At 41.2% G+C, this 14,372-nt stretch overlaps 1 protein-coding gene across 2 annotated transcripts; it reads left to right on the top strand.

The window, feature by feature from the left end:
* Positions 1-3,422: 3,422 nt before the first annotated feature.
* LOC144017844 (uncharacterized) lies at positions 3,423-9,012 on the top strand. Of its 2 annotated transcripts, XM_077519786.1 has the most exons (5): positions 3,423-3,693; positions 3,811-3,833; positions 4,065-4,145; positions 4,222-4,323; positions 4,408-9,012. In XM_077519786.1, the coding sequence occupies exon 5, from the start codon at positions 4,607-4,609 to the stop codon at positions 8,828-8,830; it is 4,224 nt and encodes a 1,407-aa protein (XP_077375912.1). In that variant the 5' UTR covers positions 3,423-3,693; positions 3,811-3,833; positions 4,065-4,145; positions 4,222-4,323; positions 4,408-4,606; the 3' UTR covers positions 8,831-9,012. The 2 variants fall into 2 exon arrangements, with proteins under 2 accessions (XP_077375912.1, XP_077375913.1); XM_077519787.1 differs by lacking the exon at positions 3,811-3,833.
* Positions 9,013-14,372: the final 5,360 nt, after the last annotated feature.

Here is a 14,372-nt window from a genome sequence, read left to right as displayed (position 1 = left end):
TGAATATAATGATTGTAAATTAGCAAACTCGATTCATAACAATTTGAAATACAAAAGAAATATAACAGTACCGTAGGTGTATTTGTCAAGATTATCATTATTATTATTATTATTGTTAATGTTTAACACATTTTTTTCGTGACTTCCATAGTGCATCCTTATTGATGTGCACTAACATGGCAGTAAACAGAGATGCTACTTGAAAGAAGTGGAATTCAGTGACTTTTCCGACACCTAGACACTTTTCCCCCAAAAAAGTGACTTGCAACAAGAAAGGCACATTATCAAATACATAATGTCCAATTATACCTTGCAAAAGCAGTCATTTTTCAGGTTGGAAACTTCTGAAATCAAGTATTTGTAATATTTTACCCAAATATCTTGGTGACCTTGCCTTGCAGCTATAAAACTCATGCATGATGAGAAAAGACTGTGACAGAGCTGAAGAAGGTGCAGCATTACTCTTTCACAACAGACATATAGACTAACAAAGTCATGCAATTTGACACCCCATTTTATGTAAAGTTGTTGAACTTTTTTTTTTTTTTTTTGTGAAGAATCGACACCAAGTGGGGCAGAATCGTGAAGTGGAATGTAATTTATCTAATAGTTTATACTTTTTGTTGTTGTTGTTGTTTTTAACAAATAAATAACTAAGAAGTGTCATGGCCTGGATGGCTGCGCCAGAGTTCATGACTTGTTATGTGTGTCTGTTTACAAAACGTGATGTTCGTGATGTCAACCCATAATCCTTTAGGTGATGTCGGGGACCTATGTGAGGTCGTTATTTAGTCCTTTACGATTCACTGTCTGTGGGTGCAGGCTGAGGATTGTGTGTGGTTTGCCGGATTATTGTCCAACTGTTCTGTGTACCGCGTCTGAGTTTCTGCCTCTCGATGTGAATAAATGGAGAAAATCTTATTTGTGTCTGCATTTGGGATCCAAACCTTTCAGCACACAACAAGAAGTAGGGTGTGTGAAACTATCCACCCCCTTTTCTCTCAGTGCAGCCAATGGACTCCAGTTCCCTGATGATTTCTGACTGATCCAATGTGCAACATCTGTGTAATCAGTCGCAGTATAAATGTACCTGCTCTGTGATGGTCTCAGAGCTTTTTTGAAAGAATATTGGGGAGCAAGCAACATTATGGACACAACGCAGATCCAATATAAAGTTGTGAAGAAGTTTAAATCAGGATATAGGATGTATAAAGTTTTCACAAGTTTTAAACATCACAGCACAACTCAGTAGTAACTTTGACTTCTTTATGACTCTTCCAGTCTTATTGTATCTTTGTTGCAATTAGTTGATGCCACCCTAAGCTTAGTGGCCACTTCCCTGTTGGGAAACTCTTGTTTGAAGTCTCGCAAATGTGACAAACTGTTAATCAAAACGGTGCGCCTTGGCCTCATGATACCAAAACGTATCGAACACATGTTGTCAACTTTGCTGTTCAGCTTCTTGTTTGAGAACAGCAAGTGCTGCAAAATGTCGAATATCCCAAAGTTGTGTGTTATTTCTGCGGAAGTTGATGAAAGTTAATGCTCAGAAAAAAACGTTTCAAACTTTGAGGGAAATAAATTATTTATTTATTTTTATTATTATTATTATTATTTTTAATTATTAAATTATTTTTATTTATCTATTTATTTATTTTGCAAAGGAAAAATACATGAAATCAGAAATATTTTAGTTTAAAATAAAACCAAAACTGATCTTATTCACCCGACCCTACCCTAAAGTCTCGCAAAACGAAGAACTCGAGAACTCAGTTAAGTGAGCATAAAAGGAGTAGGGGAGTCTTTCTTTGGCTTTTAGTGGCCTTGCCTCCGAACACTTTCTCCAAAAGGAAAGAGCAGCCTCGACAAGGGGCTCTTAAGTGGATTATGACATCGCTGCTGAGGCACTCCACTGGTCATTGAGTTGATCGTCCCTCAACGTTCGCCAATAGCCAGCTAGCCGCGGGGCTTTCTTGACGTCAGCTTATTTGCGCCTGCAATTATACGCTGCAGTAAAAGCCACGGCCCCAGACTCGTCCAGTAAATAACGGCCAAAAGTGCTGTATTGTCGCGGCAAAGTCGACAGAGAGTTTAATAACTTGGGTCCATACTGTAGAAGTCGGCGATAATTGCTCTCAAGGGAAATGCGGGCCTGATGCATGCGTACGGGTGACGGCGAGGCTATGAATACGCTAAGAGCAGCGGTGGAGTAAATCTAAGCGGGGTCGCATTCATCACACATGCAGGAGCATAATTCGTCTGTTGAAGCAAGGGCAGGCATATTCTATGACAACAGGCGCATACACAAACATCTGTGTCTTATATATAAGTACGTATGCTTGCTGTGTGGACCATCTGAAGCGTAGGCCAAACCTTGAAGGTGTCACATATAAAACCCCATAGTGGGAATATACATTACAGTATCACAATATCTATGGAGCTGGGGGAAAAAAAAAGAAACCATTTGGTTGTATTGAAATGAAAGCAACAACAATTAGCAGTTTTATTTTGGCAACATCATTAATACCATGATGCAACTATTTATTGAAGTTCAATATATCACGATACAGTGAAAATGTAGCCCAAGCCAGTAGGAAAATAGCAATTATTGTCAGGGAAGTACGTTGAAGTGATATATATCTTGATTTAGAGCCTAGCAAGAACTCAAGCTAACAAACAACGGTAGGCTTGGTAGTGCTTGCCATTTGTTATTATGGGTCAGGTAGTGTTGAGAAAAATATAGAACCTTGGAAACAAACAATAGTATCAGAGAGAATATTACAAGGCCGCTTCTGTCAAAATTTGATGGATGACATTCTTAATTAGATTAGGGGGGTCATGTGTGGGTCATGACCCCTCCCTAATGAAGATTAATGACCCTTTAATGACTTCCAGATGTCATATAATGAGGGTTAATGACCCTTAATGACTTCCTGATGTCATTTAATGAGGGTTAATGACCCTTAATGACTTCCTGATGTCATTTAATGAAGATTAATGACCCCTAATGACTTCCTGATGTCATTTAATGAAGATTAATGACCCTTAATGACTTCCTGATGTCATTTAATGAAGATTAATGACCCTTTAATGACTTCCAGATGTCATATAATGAGGGTTAATGACCTTTAATGACTTCCAGATGTCATTTAATGAGGGGTAATGACCTTTAATGACTTCCGGATGTCGTTTAATGAGGATGAATGACCTTTAATGACTTCCGGATGTCGTATAATGAAGATGAATGACTTTTAATGACTTCCGGATGTCGTTTAATGAAGATGAATGACCTTTAATGACTTCCAGGTGTTATATAATGAAGATGAATGACCCTTAATGACTTCCCGATGTCATTTAATGAAGATTAATGACCCCTTAATGAAGATGGATGATGTGTAGGTGGTGTTCCTACCTGTTTTTGCAGATATCATGGCTGACCCGGGTTCAAATGCTAATTGTTTGGTTAACTTCCGGATCCGGTGCACGCCCCCCTAGATTGAGTGAATAATAATGAGATTGAATGACGTGATCGGAGGGAGTGGTTTAGTATGGGTAAAACCGCCGGGGGAAAAGTACTAGCCATTTCTATTATGGTGAAGGGGGAAAAGTAATATGAGGCCTTCGCAATGCCACACTCACTTCTCTGAAAAATTCTCAAGAGGTATCGGCTCTGAGCTTCCAAGATGAATCCAGGTAATTAACTCTTGATATTATCTATATATGTATATATACTCATACAAATGTGGCACTTATATTCACTTCTATTAATGTTTTTGCTATGAAATAAAAAAACCCTACATCTTAATGAAGCTTCTGGAAAAGCAAGCATCTTAGTGAGTGATTTATTTATTTAATGGAATGATGCATGACTTTATTTTTATACTTATAGCGTTTATTTTATTTTTAAGTTATGAGAGATTTTGGAATAAGTCTGTATTAATATGTATTTTTTGTTTTACTTTTATTTTAATTTTATAGAGTTAGGAGAGTTTTTTTTTTATTTTATTTTTTTTTGAATGAGTGAATGAGTTCGTATTTCTTATTTTAAATTTGAATTTTTACAGAATTAGAAGCGTTGTTGGATGAAATTCAACTGTATTATTATTCAGCGTCACAAGGTGGCGATGTTGTGACAGGAATCCGGCGTAAGTATTTCTTTTTTTGAAACGTTTAGAGCTTTTTCTTGCTTTAAAATTAACTGTTAGTAATGGATATTTACAGAATTGAATGAGGATGTGAACGAGAGGGTTAGACAGCCGGAGATTTTCGTAATTACGAGTGATGAGGAAGAATTGGATGACGAATTATCTGCAGGAGTGAACGGTAAATTTCCTTTTTTTTTAAAAATAAAATAAAACCTATGTATTACTATTTTTTAAATGAACCGGTAATGTTGTATGATTATAGGTGGTGATATACTGAGCGAGACGGTCCCAGAGACTGCTCAACCTGAGGTCATAATAATATCTGACGAAGAAGAAGAAGAAGGAGAAGAAGAAGAAGAGATATTAAGGCGTGAAAACGTGAGGGCCGAAGAGGAAGGTGAATTCGTCGGGTTTCCACCGATTGAAAGCGAATCTGAAATGGAAAACTCTGAGGGGGTGACATGGATTTAGATAATGTAGGTCAAGGTTTGGCTGAAATTGTAAATGCCTTAAACGATGAGATCTCTATGCAAATCGAGCCTTTTCAAATGCCTGATGAAATCGGCGGCGATGATGGCGATCCGTTTGTGGCTATAAGACACATTGAGGATTTTATTGATTTCTTTAATCCTTTAGAGAGGGCTCTTGCACGTCTTAACCAGTCATCTTCAAACGACGAAGCCGTTGAGGACATACTTGAACCAGACATACATAGAAATGACCAACAGCAATCCTCTGTATCATTTTCACAACATTCCCAGCCACACCCACGCAATCAAATGCAATATGCAGAAGGTAGCAGCAGTACACATTGCCAGCAGACACTTGTGTCAAATACACAAAACTTTCAATACCAACCATACACGCACAATCAAACGCAACAGACAGAAGCTGGTGGTAGTAGTACACCAGCTAGACAAGACCTCCAACAACAGTCTCGGGTACATCGACACATTCAAGCAGAACATCCCCCAGCACCAACCCCCAGTACACAATCCACCTTGCAACAATCTTCAGACACAAACAGACAGGTGGGGGGACAAGTTAGGCGTCCGAATTTTAACAACTTGGAGATAAGACGACGTCTAAATACAACGAGACCCGAAGACCCCCTTGATTTTGCAGCCTTCTACACAAACATTGGCAATAATTTGAATGAAGCTGTGCAGGAGGTAATCAGATCGACTAGTCGCGGTGATATAGTCCAAGCAGAAATAGTGGGTGAAAATGTGAGGGAGCACTGTTACCTAGATGCTGTTAATGACCCGAATGACGTAACTGACGCAGTCCATAATTTGCTAGATCGCATCGCACAATCTAATACAGAGGTACTGGCCGACAATAGTCTAGAACTTGTTGTACAGATTGTATTTGATGTTAATGGCGGAGGAGGTGCCAAACGCAAACTAATTTTGACTACAAATGATGAAATGGTTCAAAAGAAGAAGAGATGTTTGTACATAACGTATGACAAAAATGATAAATTATGCTTTGCTAGATCGTTAGCATACCTGCTTGACGGATCGTTGACTGTTGATCAGGCTACACAGAGGGCTCGTTATTTACAGCAAAGCGTGGGGTTGACTTGTGAGACTGCCGTTAGTCTGAGGGACGTACACAAATTTGAAACGCTTGTGAAACGCAAAATCGTTATAGCTTATAGAGCGGATTGCGAACGCCCCCTGTCTTTTTTTGAGACGCAATACCCCAAATCAGAGGACTCAGTGTTCTTACTGCTATTAGACGGACACTATTATGGAATAAAATCGGTTAAGGAGTTCATAGGGAAATCCTACTTTTGCAGTCATTGTTACAAAGGGCATAAAAACCAAGAACAACATAGTTGTGAGGGGCATTGTCACATCTGTCTCGACCCTACCTGCAAACAACAACCGTTCAAAGCCATTCATTGTAACGATTGTAACAAAATATGTCAGAACGAGAGTTGCTTCGTTAAACACAAAGAACGCAGACAGACCTCAAAATCCGAGACTAGCAACTGTGAGAAATACAAAAAATGTAGCGAATGCAGTGTGGAATATTACGTCAAATCACAGGGGGAGAATGTTAAACATAAATGCCCTCAAGCCAAATGCACAGTATGTGGAGAGGTTCTACCTAAGGGCGGTGATGAGGCGAGAGGAAACCCTCATCTGTGTTACATGCAGCCTCTAAAACCGGAAGCGCCTTGTAAACAAATAATTTACTACGATTTTGAAACATTCGTAGGTGCTGACGGTAAACACAAACCCTACCTAGTGTGTACCAAATCGACAAAGGGGGTGGAAAAACATTGGTTGGGTCTTGATTGCGTCGAACAATTTCTTGATTATGTCAGGAACCCTCGTTTTGAACAGTCTAAACTAATCGCTCACAACGCCAAAGGTTTTGACGCTTACATCATTCTAAACAAAATGGTAGACATGGGGGTTAATGTCAGCGTCATTATGCAAGGGAGCAAAGTCATTTGTTTCTCAGATACGGACTACAAACTGGGGTACATCGACTCCTTGTCCTTCCTCACGATGCCCCTCAGCTCCTTGCCTAAAGCTCTAGGTTTCATCGATCAAACTAAAGGGTATTTCCCCCATGGCTTTAGCTCTCTAGACCATTTAAATTACATCGGTCCCTACCCTGATCCAAAATATTATGGGGTAGAGCGTATGACGACGGTCCATCGTACAAAGTTTTTTGAATGGTACGAGGTAGCGTGTAAGGGAACCTTCAATTTTGCTCAGGAAGCTCTAATGTACTGCAGAAATGATGTGAATATTTTGGCGACAGCTTGTGAGAAATTTAGAGAGGAGTTTCTTAATGCGACTGGTACAGACCCGTTCAATTCTGTAACTATCGCCTCCTCCTGCATGAAGGTGTTCCGGAACAATTTCCTAACACCTAAAACATTGGCTATTACGCCGACCGATAATTACATACAACAATCCAAATCATTCTCACGCGATTCGATCCAATACCTAATGTGGGTGGCGCACAGCCAAAAAATACCTATTATTCACGCCTTAAACAAGGGGGAGGTCAAGATCGGGCAGTACTATGTAGACGGGTACGCTTTGATAGACGGCGTAAAATATGTATGGGAATATCTCGGATGTTTCTATCACGGATGCCGTGAATGTTACGATCCTACTCAAAAGTGTCCTATGAGTAAACGACCGTTTCAAGAAAAGTTTGACAGGGTTAAAAAGAAAATACAGGATCTAAAAGTCAAGCACGGTGTACAGCTTGTGTTGATGTGGGAGCATGAGTGGCTGCGGTTAAAAAAGTCAAATCCGGATATAAGAGAGTTCTTGCGCAATTCAAAATTCCCTGAGCCTCTTATACCACGTAAAGCTCTTTTTGGAGGGAGAACGAATGCCTTCGTGTTACGTTATACGGCTGCCCCCGGTGAACGTGTAATGTACGTCGATGTTACATCGCTTTATCCTTTTGTCAACAGCACATGTGCCTATCCGTTAGGACATCCTACCATCATTCACGACAATTTCGATGACCCCCAAAAGTATTTCGGGTTCATCAGAGCTAAAGTCAACCCTCCACGAGGCCTCTATTTCCCCCTGCTGCCGTACAAAACGGCAAGAGGTAAACTGGTGTTTACACTTTGTCGCACGTGCGCAGAACTTAACAATCAAGAAAGTTCGTGTTCGCATAACGATGACGAGAGAGCCTTAACCGGTGTTTGGGTTACGCCTGAATTCAACAAGGCTCTCGAGCTGGGCTACACCGTATCACAAATTACGGAGGTGTGGCATTTTGACTCGTCGAGTAGCGACGTCTTCAAAGCATACATCGATACATTCCTAAAAGGGAAGCAAGAGGCCTCGGGGTATCCTTCCTACGTCGTTGATCAGGCAGGTAGGGAAAAGTACATCGAAAACTATGAGACTCACCAAGGTATTAGACTAGACCCCTCAAAAATAAATGTGAATGCGGGTAAGAGGCAGGTGTCTAAATTATGCCTCAACAACTTTTGGGGCAAATTGGGACAGCGTGATAATTTGGATAAAACAGAGATTGTAAGCAGCACAGAACGCTTCTTTGAATTGTTATTTTCGGGGTTGTACGAGATCAAAGCCTTTCACTTCCTCAACGATCAAAGGTCGATCGTGCAGTACAGCTACCACCGACGTTGCAACGTCCCCCCCTCCAAAACCGCTAACATCTTTGCAGCATGCATGACCACGGCTTATGCACGTCTAAAAATGTACGCATATTTGGAGCGACTGCAGACGAGTGTTTTGTACACCGACACGGACAGCCTCGTCTATGTAGTCAAAGACGGCGAAAGTCCTTTGGAATTAGGTGACTATTTGGGGGATTTGACTGACGAGTTGGGAGGAGATAGCATTCAGGAGTTTGTTTCAGCGGGTCCTAAAAGTTACGCCTACCAAACTAGGAACAGCATGAAAACGGTAATGAAGGTAAAAGGTATCACACAGACCCATGACACTTGCAAACGCGTCAATTTTGACAGCATCAAGAATTTAGTCGAAGGGTACATTGACTCATCAGGCACACAAACCAGAACAATTGAAACGCCTCAACACACTATCGTGCGTAACAAAAAGGGTTTTCACCTAAAAAACATGTCATTCATGAAAAAGTTCAGGGTAGTATATGACAAGAGACGTCTTATCCCCCACGGACGCACCCTGCCTTTCGGTTATTAGTGTGTTTTGTGAAATGGAGTTAAATCAAGTTGATTTTGATCCGAGGCTTCAACCCCCCTTTTCTTGTTTAATATCTGGACCAAGCGGGTGTGGAAAAACATATTTTGTAAAAAGTATCTTGGAAAATTGTAACCATGTTATGAAAAGTCTTCCTGACAATGTTGTATGGATCTACACTTCTTTTCAACCTCTCTACGAGGAACTTCAAAAGCTGAATAAAAATATTAACTTTGTGAAAGGTCTCCCTGATTCTTTTGAGGATGAAAGTTTGTTTCCAGCGCGTCAAAGTCATTTGGTTATTCTGGACGACGTCATCTTTCAGGCGTCGGACCACCCTGAGGTCGTAAGAATTTTTACCCAATATAGACATCATAGGAATATGAGCGTCATCATGTTAACGCAGAACATTTTTCATCAAGGTAAATACAGCCGGACAATCAGCCTCAACAGTAATTATATGGTGTTGTTTAAAAACCCGCGTGATAAATTACAAACGAGTGTTTTGGCTAATCAGATATTTCCCTCAAAGAAAAAATATTTTTTGGAAAGCTTTGAAGACGCTACCAAAGACGCTCACGGGTATTTATTAGTGGATTTAACCCCGACATGTCCAGATCAATATAGACTGAGGACGGGCTTACTAGCTCATCAGTGGCCTACCGTCTACATACCCAAGACTTAATAAGATGTCGAAGCTTTTAAAAAGAAATGCTCCGCTGCTCAAAACTTTGTTTCACGCCAAGCCCAAGAAACGTAAAGACATACTTTTGCGCGGTCCCGGTAGCTTGGTGAAAGCTCTCTGCGAGATTGCTCTAAATCTCTTAAAAGGTCACATACCGCTGAGTCCTTCGCAGTATAAGAGGCTAAAAAAGCAAAAGAAGGTGATCAGAGAATTGGCCGATAAGAAAAAAAGTCTGAAGAAAAAACGGGCGGTCTTGATTCAAAAGGGTGGTTTTATCTTACCCTTGTTGGGGGCATTCGCCCCTGTCCTCGGAAGTCTTTTAGGCGGTCTAATAAATAAATAAACTTTAACCAACATGAGTTTGAGAACAGCTCAGAAAATGTTTCTTGTCTCACCTCACCAACTGGAACGTTTAAGCAGGCCGGAACCAACCATTCGAGAGACGGCGGAGCGTAATTTGGATTTTAAAATGAAGGAGGTCCTAGAAGATAGTTCTCTAGACCAGTATGAGAAAATTAAAAAGTACCAATCCTTGATGCAACGATATTTAGGGTTGCTCAAACAAGGGGAAAACGAACGACGACCAATCAACCTGACTCTACCTGCTGAGACATCAAACACATCCCCATCAGATGAAGCGACGGGTTTGGAGAATGAAGCCTGGCTCGACATCGTCCAAACAATCCCTCCTCGTTACCGTAAAAACGCTGATTATGTTTTAAGAAAACTGTCTACCGACGAAAGAGGTTGGACTCCTCGCAGCGAATTCATCTTCAGAGGTAAGCCCGTCAGAGGATCCCACATGACTGATTTACTCAAACATCTCATCGGCAAGAATGTTTCATCGCAAGGTCCTAGAGGTTGGAGCGAGTTTCTACACACCCTCTCAGAACTCAATATACCCGAAACAACGGTTTCTAACCCACATGCACGCGAGGAGTTGAGACGTCTAAAAAACGGCTCATATACACCTAATCCCATTGTTAAGGAATCTTCGAACGGGAAAAAGAAAAGAAAACGGACTGCTTCGACTATAAAGTGGGAGGGGTTTTAAATATGACACTTATTTTATGTAAGGAAAAACACATCACTCTGTATTGCCTTTTAAATTGCTTTTATTGAATAAATGATTTGAAAAACATAATCCGTTACAGACAATGACATTTTTTAAATTTGTTGAAAGAACATGATTTTTGTCCTCCGCATGGTTTGCAGGTAAAAAACCGGTGTCGCCGAACAAAAGCAGATACCATAGCATCATTCTTGATTACATCGTCGGTGTAGCAGTCCATCACATCCTGGTAAGACTCTCCACACCCTCTGTGGCTCAGGTAGTACGCACAATGAGGGCCGCAGGCCGCTGACAGTTCGTGTTGTAACTGGCGATTATGGTAAATTATACGGTTAGAATACTTTTCCAGAAAAGACTTTATACTTTGTGGGTAATATTTAAAATCAGGGGGAAAGCCGAAGGGGTCGAAAAAAGATGCAGAGTCGTCCTTTTCCAAGGTGAGAGCCAACCAATGTTCTCCGGGTTTAGAGCGGGGGTGTGTATTAACTATATAGTATATGGGGGGCGAGGGTTTCAAGGAGGATAACTCGTCCGAAGCGTAAACGCCTCCAAATAAATGTCCTTGTAAACGTGTCATCAAACTCTCCAATTCCCTTCCGTTCATCTCCTCAGTAATAGTCCATTAACACTTCCCTCTTCGAGTTAATTTCTAAAATAGAGTCGTAACAAGCGTACACAATAAGTGTGGCGGTATGGGGAAGCGGGGTCCTGAATCTCATCTCCAATCTGAGTGTACCGCTGGACACAGGGGATAAAGCCTCTGTGTCCTGGCTAGGATTTAGATTAAAGGCAAACAGAGCATAGCCTTGTTGAAAGTCTTCGTGGTCTATACTTAGAGGTAAATCTTTTAAAAACCTCCCCGTCGAGGAAAACAAGTTATGAAACTCGCGCACTGCGTTTCCTGCGTTAAATTGGGGTTGAAACGCCTTAGATGGGATCTGCCGCCCTTCTTGAGTTAGGGCTAGGTATTCAATATTGTGGTGGGCAAAGTTAAAAGGATTTAAATTCTTCCGCCCCACAAAAGCGCTGTGATTGACGAGTGCTAAAACCACATACTTTGGCGTATGTCCCAAAAAGAGATTGTCTTGATGGCAGATCCTCGATAACTGGGGTATAGAGTAAGTCTTTACGTTGATCCTCGATAGGGGGTACAGCGCGTTGTCTTTGTGGAGAGCCGCTGCGTGACCCAAAGAAACGGCCGGTGCGACCGCTACTTTTTTTACAAAAAGGGTGGCTCCTATTATCTTCAGAGAGCAATCAGCGTCGGGGGGACTCATTAAACAAAAATCATCGCTGGCTCTTGTTAGCTTTAGCCTTAGATCCACGTTATTTAAGAGGTATCTCTCACAAAAGAAAATATCCGAGTGAATGGGGCCTAGGAGTTGAAATTCCCTGGACCCCCTCAATCAATTGGGCTCTGTGAACCAGCCCTTCATTAACATCGTTGCCCGTGAGCGATGTTGAATCCATCCGCCCTCGTGTATCTTTGAAGAACATGGCTGTGCTAAATTGGCTTTTGAGAGAATCCTCTGAAAAGTTTAACAATGTTTCAATCATAGCTCTGTAAGGGTGAGTAGCGCTTGATTGTGAGATGAGTCTATCCCCTAATGTAACATCTACTTGGGTAAAGATTGTGTTTAACGGATAGTTAATGATGCCTACGTGGTCGGTGGGGCCCAGATGAGAGCCGTCTCTGTGTGTTACTCGCAAACGCAGGTAAAGCATTGTGTCCGAGAGATCCATATATTTAGAACCGTCCCCCGGTATGAAGAATTCAATGGGTCCTTGCTCCGTCAAAGCTGATAAGGGTGAAATTTCGACGTATTGGCTTTGTTCTATCGAAAGTTGGGTCATTGGGGGTGAGAACAAATCTAATTCCGACAGAGTGCATTCTTGCGACTTGTGATGTAAAAGAGCCATTTTCGTCAGATTGTTTAAGAGAAAATGTCGGCGTTGCTTCTTCGGCGCTTCCTTCTTGAGACTGATTTCCTTTTGACTGCACGCCTACGCTTTTTATGAGTAACCAGTCTCTGACCTATCGGTCTCCTTGAAGGTCTTCGAGCCAAAACCATTAACCCGGATCCATCTTGATTATTTTCTCTTCTCTGTATTCTTTCCATCGCACGTCCTGCTACATCCATGGCAATATTTTTAGCCGCCGACTGCAGGTGAGGTTTCGCTACTGTAAAACCTTTTTTGACTAAAGGTACGACAAAACGGAAAAGTTTAGAAAAAATGGAGCCCAAACCTCGCCCATATTGCACAGGGGCCCCGTGAAAACCCGGAAGCGACCCTCCTGCTTGGGTTTCGTAATAATTAACAAAGCGATACAGGTCAGGGTGTGTCTCCATCACGACCATTGTTTTTTACCTCGGTTTAAAATGCAGGGTAATAATTATCTTTCCGTATTTAAAATTAACCGGCTGATTCTGATCCGTCTTAATCTGTATTCCTACTTCTTCAATATGTCTCCTACTAATAGGCAGGTAGTAAGCAGGGTTGAAAGTTTTAAAAATAAACTCCCCGTATCTCCCTTCGATCGGAACAGTCCTCAATAACGGAGCATAGGCATCCCCTACCGTCTGGTGTTGCACCACGTCTGTATAAACGTATAAATGGTATTGACCCGCCTTTATATCGGCTGGGTACGGGGCAGGTAACCAATTAGGTTTTATAGTAAACCATTGTCCTTCCTTCATACCAAGTATGTAAGCCAACGGTGCATTAAAGCGGATCTTATAACATCCGGTTGACGACATCCAAAGAAATTTCCGCATATTAATATCGTAATGGAGTAAAATTTGGTTGCCTATTTTATTTTTTATAATATACAGAACCGCCTCTCGTAGCTTGTCAAGATCTTCATATTCCCCGGATGTAATATCTAAGGTGTGGGTTACAAATTCGTTTTTATCAGATCCCCTAGCTGTCTCGGAGTTCTTTGCATCCTTAGCTTTGGAAAGCGTCATATCTTTTATATAGAAAGTAGTCTGGTTTTCGGGTACGTTTATCCAACTACGAGGGTATGAAATCTCAGTCAGGGCCACCTCCCAACTTCCTTCGAGATCAATGTGTTGGGCCAAATTCACTCTGAACTGTGAGATTGTGTTGTCCGTATACACATCCATACTAGCGTTAGAAGGTAGAGTAACGTAGAATCCTCCATCGTGTAAGGGATCCATGCCGGCTTCTGATACAAGTTGTATTTGAAACTCTTTTTTAAACGTCTACAATCTGAGAAGCGGGGACCCAGCTATCGAATTTCGAGGGCCATCCCTTCCAACGAACGAGGAATTGTCTCTGCCCCCTCACCGTGCGCCTTTTAAGGATTTTCTCAATGTGGAATGTGTGGTCTTTTGATACGCTCACCTTCTGTAATTCACCTTCGTAAAACGATCCTTCTATGACATCCCCGTCATAATCTTTCAGTTTGTAGACGGGTGGAAAACGAGGAAGACATTCAGATATGGTAAACAATTCGTCCGTAAAGCTCTGCTCGTATTTTTTATCAAACACTCCTCTTAATTTAGATATCCTCACCACATCTCCTGTTTTAAAACGCATTTTTAATTTCCCACTTTGCTCTATCGGCATATTACCGTATAGATTCTGGAAAACCTGTTGAGTATTTCCGTCAGTAACTTGATTGGGCTTCATTTTTATACTTTTATGGTAGCTTTCGTTATAACTACTTACTAAATCTTGTACGACGTCGATATACCTGCGTGTGTTTCTGGCCGTAAAATATCTCCACATTCTAGTTTTTAAAGTTCTATTAAACCTTTCAA

The sequence above is a fragment of the Festucalex cinctus genome, chromosome 4 (assembly GCF_051991245.1).
Source record: "Festucalex cinctus isolate MCC-2025b chromosome 4, RoL_Fcin_1.0, whole genome shotgun sequence".
NCBI lineage: Eukaryota > Metazoa > Chordata > Actinopteri > Syngnathiformes > Syngnathidae > Festucalex > Festucalex cinctus.
This window is presented reverse-complemented; position numbering and strand designations above follow the sequence as displayed.